At 43.6% G+C, this 17,370-nt stretch overlaps 1 protein-coding gene across 3 annotated transcripts; it reads left to right on the forward strand.

Annotated features, from left to right (window-relative positions):
• Positions 1 to 16,968, forward strand: LOC100117400 (proline dehydrogenase 1, mitochondrial). 3 transcript variants are annotated; one of them, XM_031932244.2, is made up of 12 exons: positions 6 to 601; positions 10,716 to 10,924; positions 11,179 to 11,360; positions 11,459 to 11,523; positions 11,602 to 11,786; positions 12,053 to 12,055; positions 12,612 to 12,786; positions 13,250 to 13,360; positions 13,467 to 13,598; positions 14,256 to 14,455; positions 14,548 to 14,636; positions 14,715 to 16,927. In XM_031932244.2, the coding sequence occupies exons 1-12, from the start codon at positions 323 to 325 to the stop codon at positions 14,918 to 14,920; spliced, it is 1,836 nt and encodes a 611-aa protein (XP_031788104.1). In that variant the 5' UTR covers positions 6 to 322; the 3' UTR covers positions 14,921 to 16,927. The 3 variants fall into 3 exon arrangements, with proteins under 3 accessions (XP_031788105.1, XP_031788104.1, XP_032456692.1); XM_032600801.1 differs by lacking the exon at positions 6 to 601 and adding an exon at positions 10,092 to 10,588; XM_031932245.2 differs by lacking the exon at positions 12,053 to 12,055 and having other exon boundaries at positions 1 to 601; positions 14,715 to 16,968.
• Positions 16,969 to 17,370: the final 402 nt, after the last annotated feature.

Genomic DNA, 17,370 nt, shown 5'->3' on the forward strand with positions numbered 1-17,370 from the left:
GGCTTTCCTTTCGTGTTCGCGCTCGACACACACGGAGTCGCCCGATCCGTAAGCCTAAGTATTCCGTGCGCGTGTGTTGCATAGAGTACGACGTACCGCGTGCGCGCGCGCGAACGACACGGCAGTAGCCAGATAGCGGAGCGGAGGAGCCGAGTCGCGCGAGTGGAGTGCCAGTCTGCCAGTCTGCCAGTCTCGATCCGCTCTCCCGCAGGCCAGCAGTGCGTGCAGCGCAGTTCGCCACTCGCCTCGCAGATTCTGGAATCTTGCTCGCCTTGCTCGCAGCCCGCTCACCCGTCGACGTCCAAGCACCGCAGAGGCTCGAATGGCGTTCCTGAGGAGGCTGCCGCGGTGCTGCGCCGCCAAGCAGCTGCAGCAGGTGGTGCGCGAGCGCACGAGCACCGCTGCGGCTACTGCCGCCACCTCGGCCCCGGCCCAGGCCGAGCTGCCCCCGGCCCAGCAGACCAGACAGCTCGACCCGCTCGACCTCAAGTTCAACGATCCCGTCGCCTCCTTCAAGAGCAAGACCATGACCGAGCTCGTGCGCGCCTACGTCGTCTACCAGCTCTGCTCCGTCGAGTTCCTCGTCGAGAACAACGCCAAGGTACTTGACAATTTTCGGCAAAGTTTTTCGGCGCATTTTTTCCTCTTTTCCGACCTCGCTCGGCGCTGCACGCCAGACTATACGTCTCCTGCGCGATTGGCCTACTGCGATGGGGGGAGGGGAACCGACGGATTTTGATCGATACGCGCCGCGCGCGCCGAGCGGAAGGGCAGCAGCCGTCGCCGCGCGACCATTCACTCCTCGTGCTCTCTCTCTCTCTCTCTCTCTTTCGAGAAATCTACAGGCACCTTTTTCTTCCTCTCGGCTCGTACCCCTGCTGTCTCTCTCTCTCTCTCTCTCTCTCTCACTTTCTCCCGTATTATACGAACGGAGCATTCGGGGCAGCACTTGGCGCACCTGCCACTCGAGATTTTCGCAGCGGGAACAGGGGCGACATGGAAGGTTCTGGCAGCGGCCGGCTATATATAGCTATACCTAGCTCCATGGGGGCGAGCGGTTTTCGGCTGTGGCGCTGCGCACGTGTAGTTTTGCGCCTATGATATATACTCACCGGGCTTTTTCGCTCCACCATGTTTCAAGTTCAGTTTCAAGGCTCCGCCCGACAGAGCGAGCGAGAGTCGTAATTGTCGGCCGCGCGGGGAGGGAAAACGAGTTTGCGAATCCTGTCGGTTCTCGCAAAAATCGCCCGCGACGATCTAATTGCAACGGTAAATCGACTGAGTTTAGAGCCGAGCATAAACCGTCCGTAGCTGCGAGGTGCGAATGTGCACTCTCTTTAGCGGCGAATTTCTTCTTCAATTCGTTCTTAGCCCGCGCTACGAAATATTCCGAGCCATCCAACGTTACGTAAGCAAGCAGAGGCACAATGTCATCAATTAATGAAGAGCCGGTGCGCGACGACGATAGCCATACTCTATATTTACAATACCGGTTGCCACTTTACCTCTATTTGCGCCTCGACCCTCGTTACGAAACGAGCTTCTCTCGCCGTTACACTCGCGGAAAAACTGCTCGCGCTGTACGCGCGCGCAAAAAAGCCGAGATCGGCGGATAGAACGCTTTGCTGCTCTCGCTCGAGGCTCGCCGCGGGAGCAGCAGCGCGTTATTTTGACGTCACGTTGAGACTACACGTGCGATGACGCGCGCTCGGCTGGCTCGCGAATGCTAATGACACGATATACGGCGCTACTACACACGCGCAAGCGAGAAAGCGCCGAAAATAGCGAAAAGCGTCGAATTTTAAATTTAGGCCGATGAGTTGCGCGCGTTCCCGCCGATTCGAAAATAAAAGGGAGGTGTGTGCTCGCGCGCGTCGAGCAATTTTAGTCTTGGCAGAGAAGCCGCGAAAAAATGTTCGTCAATGCTGCCGCTGGCCGTCCAAAAATAAACTCGACGACGAGCATCGGACGTCCGCGCGCGCGCGCGCGAGTTCGGCATTTGCATCGAGGCTCGACGAGATTTGAAAATTCCGAGGAACGAGAACAAAAGCACTCGCGGGGGGAACGCTCGGTTCGGAGAGACGGCACTGCTGCATCGCGAAAAAGCGGCGCAGTGGGTCGAGTGCTGCATGCAGACGAAAAGCGAGGCCCGCGAGCACGGGAATAAAGTAAGAAAGAGGGGCCGGAGCAGAGGCCGGATCTTCATCGTCAGCCGTCATCAGTGTAATCGGTGGGCGAGTCGCCGCCGTCCTCCGTATACACGCGTGTTATGTGTGCGTTCATGCGGTCGCCGGCGAAATCGCGATACACGCCGCGAAGCTGGTCAGCGAACCGGTATATTATATATGCTGCTCTCGTATAAGGACACGTGAGCCCGCAGAGTATCGCGTTTGGATTGGGTCATTGGGAAACCGTTGAGGCTGCAGCAGCAGCGCTCGATTTTCATCGATATGTCTCTCTCGCGAGTTTTAAAATTCGTCAAAAGATTACCTTTGCTCTTGCGTGCGCAAAATGGGCTGGTCGGCGGACGCCAGCGGAAACGTGAGATGCGGTTTTCGCGCTGACGCGGGAATATCATTTTCGCGTGCGAGAGAGCCGCTCAACGCGTATACCTTCAAACGGCTACACCCACACATTGGAGAAACTTCGTTCGAGCCTTCTGCTCTTCCCGTTTTCTCCTACGGACTCCGATGTACAGTGTAGTAGAGAAGGTGTCTTCTCTACGTGCGTAGTGTATGCAGACACAAAAGAGGCTTAGTTCCAACGACTCGCGTACACGAAGGCTAAAGAATGGGCCGATGAAAAAGGGGCTGTACAAGGTTATCGTCGAATTAAACTCTCTCGTCTATTCGCGCCAGACATCTCTGCACCCTCGAAGCACGTAGGAAAAACTGAGCGAAAGTGCGAACGGTCAATCCTGAGCCGTCTCGTAAGGAAAGGCACTTGACATCGAACTGAGAGCTGCATACGCAATCGGCTAAAGTTAATAAGTGCAAAAAGAGGTCCATCCGCGCAGAGCCGGTTACACTTAGCCTCCCGCGCGAGCTTTCTCTTTTGCTCGCGCGTGGCTCACCTTGTCTCGGCTTACTGCTAGAATAATAGAGGGCATGTCAGCAGCAGCGAGAGAAAACCGAGTGTGCGCGTGTGTGTGCGCGTGTGTGTGCGCGCGCCGTACACTGCAATTCGAGAGTCCTACGCGAAACCTGATTATCCGCATTGTCGACTTTCTTATCAATCTGTTATATGCGAGAGAGCCCGATGCAGACGACATAACGCGCCTCCCACGAAGCGCGAGTTTCCTCGTAGGTTTTTTAGCTTGGTTCCTGGAAATAGCTCGCGTTATGCGCTTTCAGTTTAGCATGACAATGTGCGCGAGATGTTATGTACAGACGCACCTGAAATGAAATAAAACATAAGCCTGCTCATACGTGTATATTTAAAACAGACGAGATAAAAATACGCGAAAAAGCGTAAAAAGCATAAAGCGATTAGGCTTGTAATATCAACTTGACTGGGGAACCTTGAAGTAACCAGTTACGATTATACCTATATATACCTGTAAAACGGCGCGTCTTTTAAACGACTTTTTTAAGTATGGGCTTGCGGGCAAGGTTATTTGATATTCAATGATAATGTTTACGTCGTATACGCGCTGCACTTAATTAGGGTTCCTCTCGATCGCCTGCCTTTATTATTGTTCGCGCGGCAGATGCGCAGAGCAGTAACGACTATAAACGTCGTGATTACAATTACCGTCTCTCTCCACTTAAATGACGGCTTGATCGATCAGCCTTTTTACTTTTCAAATTGATTCCCTCGACTTCGTTTTTTGCTTCGGATTCCATCGTCGAGTCTTGGCTTTTTCCTCGGCGTCTTCATAAATAAATTATACACACGCTATAATAACAATGGCGCGTTCAATTTGGAAGATAGAGATATTTGCGCAGGTTTATTCTCGGATATTTGTTGCCACGCGTGTAAGCAACAGCTGACTTGAGACGAGCGAGCGAGAGCCGAGAGAAACACGTAAACAAAAATATTGTCGAAAATTAGCTGCCAACAGTCGCGATTACGTGTCAAATAGGATTTAACGGCGTTTCCGATGCCAACCGCATTACACTGCAGTCTTGAGGTGCTTCTAATACTGCGCTGCAACTGAAATAGTTACGCTCAATACTGCCGTGATATAAAGGGATTGGCCTTTTTCGAAAAATTCCGCAAAAGCTATTCCAAAAATCAATCAAATCGCCACACGATCGGAAAGACCAATTCGCGCGTCTGTCCGGCCCTCTAATAAATACTCTCTCCCCCCCCCGCCCCCTTCTGATATACGATATATAGTTATAGCGAGAGCTCGCATCCACGCATCGCGCCGGGCGAATTCGTGGGTGTCGCGGCACTTGCCGCTCGTCGGATGGAAATTCACCCGGCGACAACTGCATCGCTCGGAAGCGCGTCATCGGGCTCTTTTGTTTTTTCATTGCGCTACTCGAGCGCAGCCTTTCGTGGCTGCGGCTCCAATGTGCTCTGGGCTATATACATGTATAGGTACATGTATATAGCCCAGAGCACGGCGGGAGGATCTCGAGCAGGTCGTTGCCATCGTTGCGTTTCTCTATACTCCCGCGATGGAGAAATTTCAGTTTTTTTTTATTTCGGTATATAGGCGTGTTAAAGCGCGGTTATTTTTCCATTGATATGCTTGAAAATCGTGCAGATAGCGCCAGTACTGCTAATGAGATCAATAAAATGTGATTTATTTACAGTCAGCTTTGCACACGTCTCGCGACTTTGCCCCCGACATTTCATATAACGAATTCTGAAAAGCAAACGAAACGCGCATACTTCGCCTTCTATTTGTTTCTACATTTCCGCGATTTGTCGCGCGTCGTATCAAAGTGTGAACCCCTCGAAATAAGTCCAAATCGCCGCTTAATCCGCAGGCACTCGAGCATAATCGGGCGTCGCGCGATTTTACAACGGCGATAGGAGGATCTTGAAGACGATAACGAATAACCGACATCGGATCTTCATTCATTGTTCGAGTGATCGAATTATCCCTCGGCGGAACGTCTAGCGGCCATGCGTGCAGTATGTATACACGCGTCTGTGCGGCTCTTATGTGCTCTCTACGTCCGACCCGGCGACGACGCGACACGTGCGGTACGACGTGAGTCAAGAGCCCCAAGGCCGTATGCTCGTCTGGCGCCCCCGTGGCTTTTATTGCCGGCGCGAACGTATACGGAGAATCGCGCTGCACACGTATAGTTATATACCTTCGATTGTCAAAAAAATGAATCGAGATCCTTTGATGACGCGAGAAAACTATTTTCATATAGTTTAGATAAGAGCTGGCAGTTGAGAATATATTCGGTACCGAGAAATTTGAATTCGCAAAGTACCATTACCAGTATTCCACGCAGATGGTATATATTTGGCCAGTCGCAGCAGAACAAGTGTTATCGTATATAATTTTTGTACAAAGGAACTCCGACGCTTATTGATAACGCACGTGGGAGCCGCAATAAACTTGAACACTTAAATTTCGGCTCGCGTAACTCGGCGCGTGTTATACACAGATAACGCCGAATGAGACTGTAACATTGAGTTACATACATCCGCAGCCAGCCGGTCGCGCGTAATTATGCGCATTTATTGTGAAAAAAGGGGCTTTACTCTTTGGAATTCGCCGATTTTTTCCTGCTCGCACAGTAGCACACGCAGGTACGTTCTGCCGTCCGCGTATTTGGTTTTACTATCTAAATAATATCGAGGCTTGTGTGTATGTACACAAAGGCATTGCTTTGACGAATCATCGCGCTATCTGCAGGAAATACTACGGAGAAACACTTTATCGATAAGCTGCTACCCTCGACTCCACTTCCATAAATTGAAACGCTCAGGATAACATCTTTCCTTGTCTATATGCACGTTGTGTTGGGCGTGCGGTAAAGTGGAGTCTATACCAAATTATCTACGCGATAAAAGAATAAATACAACGCAAGAATTAGATAAGGAAATTAGCAAGAATATATATATATATATATATATATATATATATATATATGTGTGTGTGCATATAGTCTGCGAATGTACATTGTTTATCGTTCTTTATAATCTGGTCAGACTTTGTCCACTTACTAAAAATAATTTCAGTGCGATATGCGATCGGCTTGTCTTCTATCTACGATTTTTGGAATCATGCAACTCTGAAATTACTCTAAATTATTTTAATTCCTGCCTCTTGAAGGAGTAATTTTTCACTACTTCAGATTAGAAGTATAATAGCGTAGCAGTCAATAATCGTTTCAAGTAATTTCTAGTATTTGTATGTGCATAGTTAAAATTATTGAAATTTTAAACTGAAATTTATTCATCGAATAATGGATCTATGAATGGAATTTTAAAGCTAAGGCTTCAATTTCATAATATTTGTCCAAAAATGATTCGAAACCATTCTACGGTCGAATATTTACTGACCTATGATTTCTAGGCAATGCAAAAAACGTGACGGGTACGTCATTACTTAAGTATTGTTTAATCACAAATTTTAAAACATATATATTGGCGAGCATACTGGTACGAGTCATATCATATAGTTTGGGATGTCTTTGAAACGTTATTTATGTCAAACGCATTGAACTTTGTGGATACAGTAATCAGGTGCCATATAGTTACGAGCGATATTTTAAGACCAACAAGAAAAAGACCTTTTTTTGATTTAATATATTCTAACGAATTTGCTCGAAGATAATTTAATATTATCGCAGACGTCATTAAATGATTTCAATTGCCCGAATCAGGTCACCCGCACTAGAACAGATTATACTACGTATAGCCACAATGTATCACAACGTCGCGTAACCTAGTGCAACAGTTTAATCGCGGAGTCAGCCTTGAACGTACAAAAAGCAAGTTCCCCCTGAAAATTCAATAAATACTCATTACGCTTGTCCCTTCAAAAATCAGCCAGCGGTCGAAAGCTTCTTACCTATATATGTATACGAAACCCCGATATTTAATCCCGATATTTTTCGACACACTATAAATGTTGTTTGATGAACTCATAATTGAAAGCAGCAATGAAATCATGGTGTTCATAACGTGTGCGTGTGCCTATTGCGATAGGAAGTAAATAATTTAGGGCATAATATTGCAGTCGTTCAGCTACGCAGCGTCTGTGTTTACAATTCTTATCAGTCACGGCCAGTGTCCTTCGCGTCGGACAGTGGCATAACACACGCAATGCGCCACCATTAGAATTTTGTCCCAATGTCTGGCCTACCAGAATTGTATTCAAATCGTCGCAGCGTGCGTTGCAGTATCTGATTCTTCTGATGGACGCAAAGTTCGGTTTGTCTCTGTGTATACATAACGTTTTATGACTCGTGCGCGGCTGGTGATTTATTGATCATTATCATTATCGATATATGTAGTATCATTAAAATTCACCTTTATAACCGATCCAGACGTTAGATAATGCGATTTGGTTTAAAATATTCAGGAAAAACGTGTAACGATATGGCGGATCAAGATATACTAATTCTTTTCAATAGCTGATCCAGACATTCGATATTACGATTCCGTATACTGAGTCATAAGATACCTACTGGGTAATGCGACTTGACTATGCAATACAAAATTACTACAGCATTTATTATAGTTTTAACTCATAAGCAGGTAAAAAGTGTACACATGATTTTTTTCGCTCGGTTGGCATAAGAGAGCTACGTAGCCGGGGGCTCGGAACATATATCTCATCTGAGTAAATTTACACTTGGTAAACAGCACTTGAATCTTCTCAAAGCTATTTTTATAGTACACACCTGTACACTGTATACGTGCAATGCATGGACGTATGTGCGAATGTTTACACAGGGCTACTTCTGTCCTTTGAGTTGACTCTGATGCCGAGAGACTACAATCGTAATATTGTTGGAGGGCGGGGAGGGGTGACCAATAAATACAAGGCTTACCATGAATTTGAATGTAACTGTCTAATGTGAATGTTGTATACGACTTATTAATTATCAAAATTCATATATTTTCTTAAAAAATTAACTAGATAGCGCATATATATCGCTATATAAATAAATCATTTCAAATGACGATTTAATTGACGTTATTTTCATTATATAGACGACTGATAAAACTATTTGACCATGTTTATTTTAAGCACAGTTAGTTTTTGAATCTTTGACCAGATATATTAGTCCGTAAAATTAGATGAGACGTTGAATTAATGGAATTTTTATTCTTGTAACAAAAATCGATAATTTATATGAAATAATAAATATTTCTTTTTCGTAAGTTACGTTCAAATTCATAGTGAACTGTCTATCTATTGGACTGGCTTATTCTGATTTCACAAGTTAAGACTAGCGGAGTAGTATCGTAAATGATGAAATATTGCTGTCTCTGTATTTATTCAAATATCTACCTCTGTATGGTTGTAATCATCAATCGAGTAATTTTACAGAAAGACTGAATTTCAAAAATGATTTAGTAATTTTTATGTTCAGCCGCACGTGATCAGTTAATCAGTAAGTCGTAGTGGTGTGCGCGGTTTATACTTTGCGCCTTTAATAGGTCTAAACAAGAACAAACGTTTAGCGTTATCTTCTCAAACAATTAAGAACGCCAACGCGTACAAGTGACTTTTATGCGTACATTCGCGTCACCATCGTAATTAATTTTCATTTCGAATACTCCAAATTTGAAGAAAGCCTTTACAGCGATGTTCCTTTTTGAAATTTATATTTTATAAAATTCATTTTTATATATTTTATCATTTGATTATGATATACGGTTTATTTAAAAAAAAGAAACAAATCATTTTGTATTAACTCTGATGTCTCTGAAAAGTTCTTCTTGCAATGAACAATAAAATTTGCCTGATTACTAAGTTGATGAATAGACTGGAACAATCACAGTACACCTACACACCAGACAGACTACTTTAAGTCCCGAAAGAATTGTCAAACGGTTCACCTTGTTTCAATGAAAGAAGTCAGTCAAAAAAGTCAAATTAACAACGCGGATAAAGTAGTGTCGACAATTGATGCGTCTAAATGATTCCTCGTCAGTTTCGCTCGCTCTGCGCAGCATAAAATCTCGCTGGGTAAGCGTTTTTCTCCACCTTCTCGGAATATTAGCAGCCCGTAACGTTAGACCCGCGTTATATTTATCCAACCTGGCACAATGCGTCGCGCGACTCTGCGGTAATAAAATAAACCTGACGAGTCGCCAGAGATGGGAACTGCTCGTTGCTCGAACTGCGAAGTATCATCTGCCAGTATACATCATATCACAGCTTGCGAAAGATAATAGTACACAAATAAATTGACAAAGTAAGCTCGACATGCGCATCGAAGTAGCAATTAACCGACGGCTTTTGTAGAAAATTCGAATACTTAAACTTTTCACCGACGACATTGAATTATTTACGGGCATTCATTTGCCAGCTGGAGACAGGATGAATTATCTTTTGGCATATACTGCTTTATTCTTTATACGCGGATGAAGCTTTATGCAATCGTAGTCGATCTAAAATTGAAGCGGTTGACAGAACAGGTGGCCAAGGATGCCAATCTTCTACGTATTATTATTAGACGCGGACTCGGGGCGATGACTCGGTGTGTGAATCGCGTATAGCTGCAGTCGCGAAACTAATCTCTATTTAGAACTTTGGGGCTTTTCCGTTCACTCGAAAATATACGTAACGCTCTGCAGAATTGCAAGTAACTCTCAATGCCGCGGTTGAACACTTGAAATAAATTTTGTAATTTGCTCGATGAAGCCAACTATATATACTTAATATGAAGAGTAACAAACACGGTCTATAAAAAAATGTTTAAAAGTAGTTCAGCTTATTACCGAATCAGTAGGACAGCAGCGGACGCGCACTAATCTCGGGGGAAAGCCGCCGAAAATCCATAAATACCTCTAAAACGCGAGCGGAACGCGTAACCGGCGGGCCGAGCCCCGGCACACATATTACAACGTCACAAGACCTCGAGACTCCCTCCCCCCCCCCCGTCTCCCTCTCGTTCACGATTTTACGGCAACCGTGGCATTCGCTCCGTTACAGTATACACAGACGCTCGCACACACACGCAAGTGCGGCAGAAACGGCCTTCGGTGCTCGGGAGTGAAATTTGCGCGCGCGCCCGTTTTTCTACGAGTGTGACGTAACGAGCCATCGCGGTCTCTCCTGCCTGGGCCAAGAGCTTTCGCGATGGCGACGGCCGACTTTTCGGCCGTGCGGCAGCACGTGACGCTCGGAATTTCGCCGGCTCGCGACTAATTTATTCGGCGAAACTATGAAAGAGTGCGCCGCCGCTGCTGCTGCTGCTGCTGAAAGTCGGTCGTTGTATGTGGAGGAGCACGTGGTCGGGCCAACGACTGATACACGTATTTCGGGATTCTTCTGGACGCTTCTATCCTGCATCGTCTCGTCGCGGATTCATGAAACGAGAGGATCTTATAATAGTTTTAACGAGAAAATAAAATGAAATTGGAAAAGAAATTTATGCCAATGAACTTATGAGTTTCATAGGTCGACGATACACTGCACGTGCTGTGTTAGGTGATTATTCTTAGATAATGCGTGATACTCCACACCACTTTTTTCCGCACTACTTTTTCTCTCGCACCCAATGAAAATGCACGTTATGCATTCACGAAGCTAACGCATTGAACTTTTTTGTTTGCAGTTGATGAGACTTATGCAGACGTTGATGGGCGAAAGGCTGTTCTCGTTTGTCATGAAGTCTACGTTCTACGGCCATTTCGTAGCTGGAGAAGACGAAATCAAAATCGCACCGGTCCTCAGCAGGTTGCGACAGTTCGGAGTGAAGCCGATTCTCGATTACTCGGTTGAGGAGGACATCACACAGGAAGAAGCTGAGCGACGTGAAGTCAAGTGAGTATTGCGCAGTTAAACGTCTCATGAATTTACAGAAAATGGATTAAAATTTAAAAAATGTCCTTCTTATTTATTTCTAAGTTTTTCTAGTTTCTTTTTTACCTTAATGCTAATACATTTTAAAAAATGTATAAAATACGTCTAGTCAATGAATAATAATTTTAAAAAGTCACTTTCAATTATATAACTTTATTTATATACTTAATGATTATACTTTACATCAGGTAACAAATATTATTATGACTTTGCAGGGCCTCCGTGTCGGAAGCCGGTGACGAGAAGAATTCGGGTACTTTGAAGAAGTACCACGTAGAGAAGTCTTTCGCGGACAGGCGATACAAGGTCTCCTCTGCCAGAACGTACTTTTATCTAAACGAAGCTTCCTGCGAGAGGAACATGGACATTTTTGTCAGATGTCTCGAGGCTGTAGCAAGTAATGTTTTCCTTTATTACATACTCTGTATAACAGAATGGACAAAATGTACCTCCAATATTGCTCTTTATATTAATCAACGACTTTTGTTCACACAGACAATTCACATGGGGCTGGATTCACGGCTGTAAAACTGACCGCTCTCGGCAGGCCGCAACTTTTGGTACGTACAAAAAACAAGAAAGTTTTTCTATTTCCAAAATTTGATAACAACGATTAACCGATACGATCTATGTTTCAGCTCCAACTGTCCGAGGTGATAATGCGCGCTCGACAGTACGTCTCGGACGTCGTGGGCGGCGAAGGAGCGGTACTGGCACATCACGCGAAGCCTGAGATTTTCGAAAGAAAGTTCGAGGAGGCGCACATTCGAGAGTCGGCGCCGGTTCAGAAGTTCTTGCAAAAGATTCAATCCGACAAAGAAGGGTACGTATACTTACCGGAGCAAAAATAGCTCTCGCACTTTTGCGCGGCTTTACGCTCGGAATTTTCTCTCGACTCGCCGCGTCGAGACCGAACGATACGTGAATATATGTGTGATGTGGTAGATGTGTATGCGATACGGCATAAACATTGTTAAGCGCGTGTGTATTCCGAACGCGATTATCAGTTGCAACCGACCAATAGTAAATTCAATTACGCTAATGTAACGTATTTTTTTCATTACATGGATGCTGTCTTTGGATGTGCAGAAAGTAAGAAAACAACTTTAATAATGCATTTTTTCTATGAAACTTTCATTCTCCAGTTCGTTTTCTGTTTATATATTGGTTTCCAGTAGAGACCCCCGCATTAAGTATGTTCACGCAAGATATCCGTGAATGTATCCTTTCGCCTTCGTGCATTATACACTTTTTGTTATTTCGGCATTGAATTGGACGATTTTTATTTTATACAGTGCTGACATTTTTCAACTATTTTTTATGCTTTTCTCACACGGTAGAGGAACAGACCCTTGGGAAGTTACTCCAAAGTAGTCGCTTCTTAACATTTTGATTGATCTTTATTACCTCTAACGATTTTCATAGTAATGTTATAGACATACCACTCGAGTTTATTAAGATTTGCTAATACACTATAGAGAGGAACTTATCGTCACAAAAATTAGCAGATTTCGATAAATTCGGCGTATTATTTTACATCGATAGATAAAGATTTTAGTTACTTTTAAGTGTTGTATACTGTCGCTCTCTTTGTGCTGAGGTTTCTCGGCCGTTTTACAGCATTACTAATGCCGATTGTTCTATTCAGTGTGATCCACTTGTTCCCCTGGAGCGGAATCCTGGACGAGAACTACGAGCTGAGCGAGACCTTCCAAGTGCCGGACATCAAAACGGGAAAAATGGTGAGACTTATGACGCAGCTGACGAGGAAAGAGGAAGAGATGTTCCGGAACATGATCAGACGGCTCAACAACATCGTATCGGTAAGTCGAGTAGCGACTTCGTCGTCGACTGCGTTTTCTAATCTATTATACAATGTTCTACTTCAGTAAACGGATGAATAATGTTGCTAAAATAAAGTAAGTTAATTTCTCAAAACGTTCCGGAAATTCATGAAACGTGTATAGTGTGCATCGGGATATTGTAAAGTCTGATAAACAAACCACTTTATTCGAGAATTTTTTACATGTGGGATTGCTTGAGTCATCGTGTTTCTTTCGACCGCAGTGTCTGTCACGCTATAAACATCATGTCATTATGCATAATCTTTCGATTCGATCATTTTTCAATAACGTATTTCCGTTGATCTGTGTGTGATACATAAATGTACCACGCTGTTCTGAACGTAAGAAAGTTGAAAAAAGCAAGCCATGAAAATGTATAAGAGGTAAATAATTAGCGAGTACGAGCAATTCGACTGACGAAACGAAATGTTGCTATTCATAGGTGGCGGACAAGCTGGACGTGCGCATCATGATCGACGCGGAGCAGACGTACTTCCAGCCGGCAATCTCCCGACTGACACTGGAGATGATGCGCAAGTACAATACAAAGAGGGTAATTACTCGTGACCATAAGAATAGTTCCATCAAATGTGTATCGTTACAGAGGTTATCAGTGAATGAGCTCTCAAATCTCAATGTGTGGTCTACCCCCTCCCTAGGCTGTGGTGTTCAACACATACCAGACGTATCTGCAGGACGCCTTCACCGAAGTCAAGACTGATCTCGAACAGGCTGAGCGGCAGAACTTCTATTTCGGCGCCAAGATCGTGCGGGGCGCGTATATCGAGCAGGTAACGTATACGAGTCCGCAGCCAACGCTTCTGATCCGATCGTTCTCATACGTATACTGTGCTGTGGAACTTTCCGCGCCTATTCGTTCATTTGGGACTCGTTTCCATCCGTTCGTTCGCTTCTTTTTTTCTTTTTGTTTCGACGTTCCTTTGAATAGTTTTAAAAAGATTCTACTGGCTCGAACAGGATGCTTGTGGAAGATTTTTAGCGTTGTACCACCTGCTGCTTCGCATTATCGGAGGCGTGCATGTGCGCGGATGAGAGGTTGATGCAATCTCTGCACTGATTGCGAGTGATGCTGTACGAATTCATTAGTTGCATCGATTCTTATGTACGACTGTATCAACGGAATTTTTCTCGCTGCATTGTTGCAATACAACGGCGAGAAACCAAGTGCTGAACTCGTCCAAAAGTATAGCTATAATTTCATTTCACAGTTTATTTTAATCTGATGCATAATCAATAATGTTTTGTTGCTCACAGCATTTAATGAAGTAGTGCTTGTGTAAAAAAAACCATTGGTGAGTTGTGTCACGATTTTAATTTGTTCAAGGGAAGTCATGTGTATCGCGTATATTGCTCATTTTTATCATTCCTTGCTCGCGTTGTCACATGAAAAACAAAAATTATTGATTTAACTTACACTAATAATAAAGGAGAGAGCTCGAGCTGCGGCGATGGGCTACGCGGATCCAACGAACCCAACCTACGAGGCAACGACCGAGTCGTATCACAGGACCCTCATGGAGTGTCTGCGCAGGATGAAGCAGTACAAGGATAAAGGAGAGGATCCGAAGAAGATTGGCATTATGGTGGCTTCGCACAACGAGGACACAGTGCGCTTCGCCATTGAAAAGTAAATCAACACTCTTTTGCTATTATAAATCCTATTCCTTTGCTTACTGCTGTTTTCTGTACGCACACTTACGCAATCTGTCTGAATTTCAGAATGAAGGAGATTGGTATTTCTCCCGAGGACAAAGTCATCTGCTTTGGTCAATTATTCGGCATGTGCGATTACCTGACATTCCCGCTCGGTAAGTTTGGTCTTGTAACTTCAAGAGCTTTAAAACATTCGTGCATCGAGCATAAACTAAAGAGACATGGATTTGCAGGTCAATCGGGCTACTCTGCGTACAAATACATCCCCTACGGGCCGGTGAAGGAGGTACTGCCGTACCTGTCGCGGCGAGCGCAGGAGAACCGCGGAGTACTTAAGAAGATCAAGAAGGAAAAGCAGCTGCTGCTCACGGAGATCACGAGGCGCTTGATGAGCGGCCAGATCTTCTACAAGCCGAAGGGCAACTACACCCCCGTGTGAGCGGCCCCCAGGCGACAGCCCGACCATCTCGAACCGGGGACAGATCAATACCACAGTATAGTTAGCGTGAACACGGCTTGAGGATTCGCGACCGATCAGACACACGAATAAAAAAGACGACAGACTATACCAGACGCACGAACATATCGTAGACGAAGACAAGGCGCGCGAATCGACTCGATCGGTAAAACGAGGAGAGAGGTATACAGGCGTAGTGAAGGAGCCGACGACGATGATGGACTCTCATACTTTAACGAAACGACTGATCCGAGACGTACAATATCACGATGATATATATATAATATATACTATATAGTATAGCGATGAGTGCGACGGTATCAGGTGCGTTGCATGCTCGCCGGAGTGTTGCGCTGTTCTGCGCGCGGGTGGCCAGAGCAGCCTCATAGATAAAAGTCAGTCGAGGGGAATAATTTCCCCGCTCGTCTTTGAAGCCCGCGCCGTCGCCGGTTGGTTCGTTTGTTTCTCTTTCACCCTTTTGTTGGCGTATAATCCGTTTTGATTTATATGTTTGCGAATTCAAAAATGTAACAAAAAATTAATAATGTTTGTTTTTAACGTATATTTCACCTATATACGACGAATTTAAAAGTACTGTGCAGCCGATTTTTATGTGTGCACTCCTATGATATATTTATTCGAGAGGCTGCGAGGGATTGCGAATAGAAGCGTGAGTGAGAGTACTGTTGACACGGCTAAGATGGGACGGCGCGGAACACGATAGAGAAAGAAATAGCGCGCGCAAATAATGCCACTGCATTTCAGCGAGTTACCTATAGGACTTACACACATACATGCTCACACACAAGTACACACATCTACACCACGTAAGATCATGTATATGAAGAATGGAGGAAAGAGGGTATGAAGACTGGATGTTCTGGGAAAAAGCTGGAGCATGTTTCAGGAGAAGCTATCAAAGGGCGCGACGTTTGTGTTGACTGAACGATGAGCATATAGGCATGATTTCATAGGTGTTCGTTAACATGCGAACGACTGTTGGAGACATTATACGGGCATCGATCGTCTTCAACTCTTTTTTCTCCGTTCACTTTGTAATTTCCCCGAGGAAGTGGATTTTCTTTTAGATGAAATTGTTTTTAACGTTTGCTTGTCACAGTAATTGTTTTTAAGCTTTTGTTTAATAGAAAAATTCATAAAAATAAAAGGAAAGATTCATTGTTTTAAGTGAATTTTTACAAAATGTATCTTCAATATGTGATTTTAGACGGTATGTTTTTATGATTTTTTTTAGCTCGACGTGTAAAACAACTATTGTGCGATAAACGAATTCAGAATACTTATTTGCCATGCCTGAAACTTTGAAAATGCGAGATTGGTTTTTGAAATTTTAGGCCAGGCATTCGGATTAATTGAAAAGAATAATACTTATTCGTTTGAAGAAGATCGATGCTGCTAATCAAAGCATTTGTTAATTGCGGCTTGTTAGACTCACTGAGCAACATAAGTGCCAGTTTAATTTAGACGGAAACTAACGACCTTATGACTGTGAAACTTAATAAGGAAGTACAATGCTTTATTAAGACTACGATATTATTTTAGAAGTATATTGCTAATTATGTGTCAATTTTCAAGGCAGCGTGTGTAATTACGAAAAAAGTCCGCCCCAGTATGTTTTATCTGTTTGCTTCCTGAAAATCTTATAAAGTCGTAGAAAAAATCACCCATGAATGTTCAAAAGAGAAGAAAATTGGAAAAACACAAAAAAAGCGAAACAAGCAGCCTGTTTACAATACTTGCATTTTTATAATTTTCATAGCGGTTTTTGTAAAGTTATGTCGACGAGATATACGTACTTTGTAAATCGACGATGCACCTGTGCTTTTTGAATTGTAAAAGGTTACGATGATATTGTTGTAAAACGTTAAATCTCTGTAAATCATGTGCGCATGACGGCGAAAAATTGCAAGATGCGAAATTAGAAAAATTATTATGTGAATACGACAAAACTATTCGACAAAAAAAAAACAATTGATTTGAGAACTAATAAAGGGGCATTGTTAAAGTTACTCGAATTTGCCTGCCAAGTGCTTATTGTGAGACTGTGTGCAAGTGGAGTGCGAGTTGAACGTGTTAGTCTATATATATATATATAGACTAATATATATATATATATATATATATATATATATATATATATATATACACACACATACATAGATAGAGAAATTCCAATTGTTATTATAATATTTATTGTCTATATTCTAGAAAGATTGTCTAATGAAAAGGAAAAATAGAAAGAAAAGCCTCGCGTATATTTCTCGTTTTAAGCGGTGCTGACAATAACGATTTACGATTTTAACAATGGTGTATACACGCGGATTGGAGGTATACCAAAAAAGATGAGCTAAGCTCGATTATAATATATATAGATATATACGTTGAATAGCAAGCTCTGAGATATACGTACT

This window comes from Nasonia vitripennis, chromosome 5 (genome assembly GCF_009193385.2).
Source record: "Nasonia vitripennis strain AsymCx chromosome 5, Nvit_psr_1.1, whole genome shotgun sequence".
Lineage (NCBI taxonomy): Eukaryota > Metazoa > Arthropoda > Insecta > Hymenoptera > Pteromalidae > Nasonia > Nasonia vitripennis.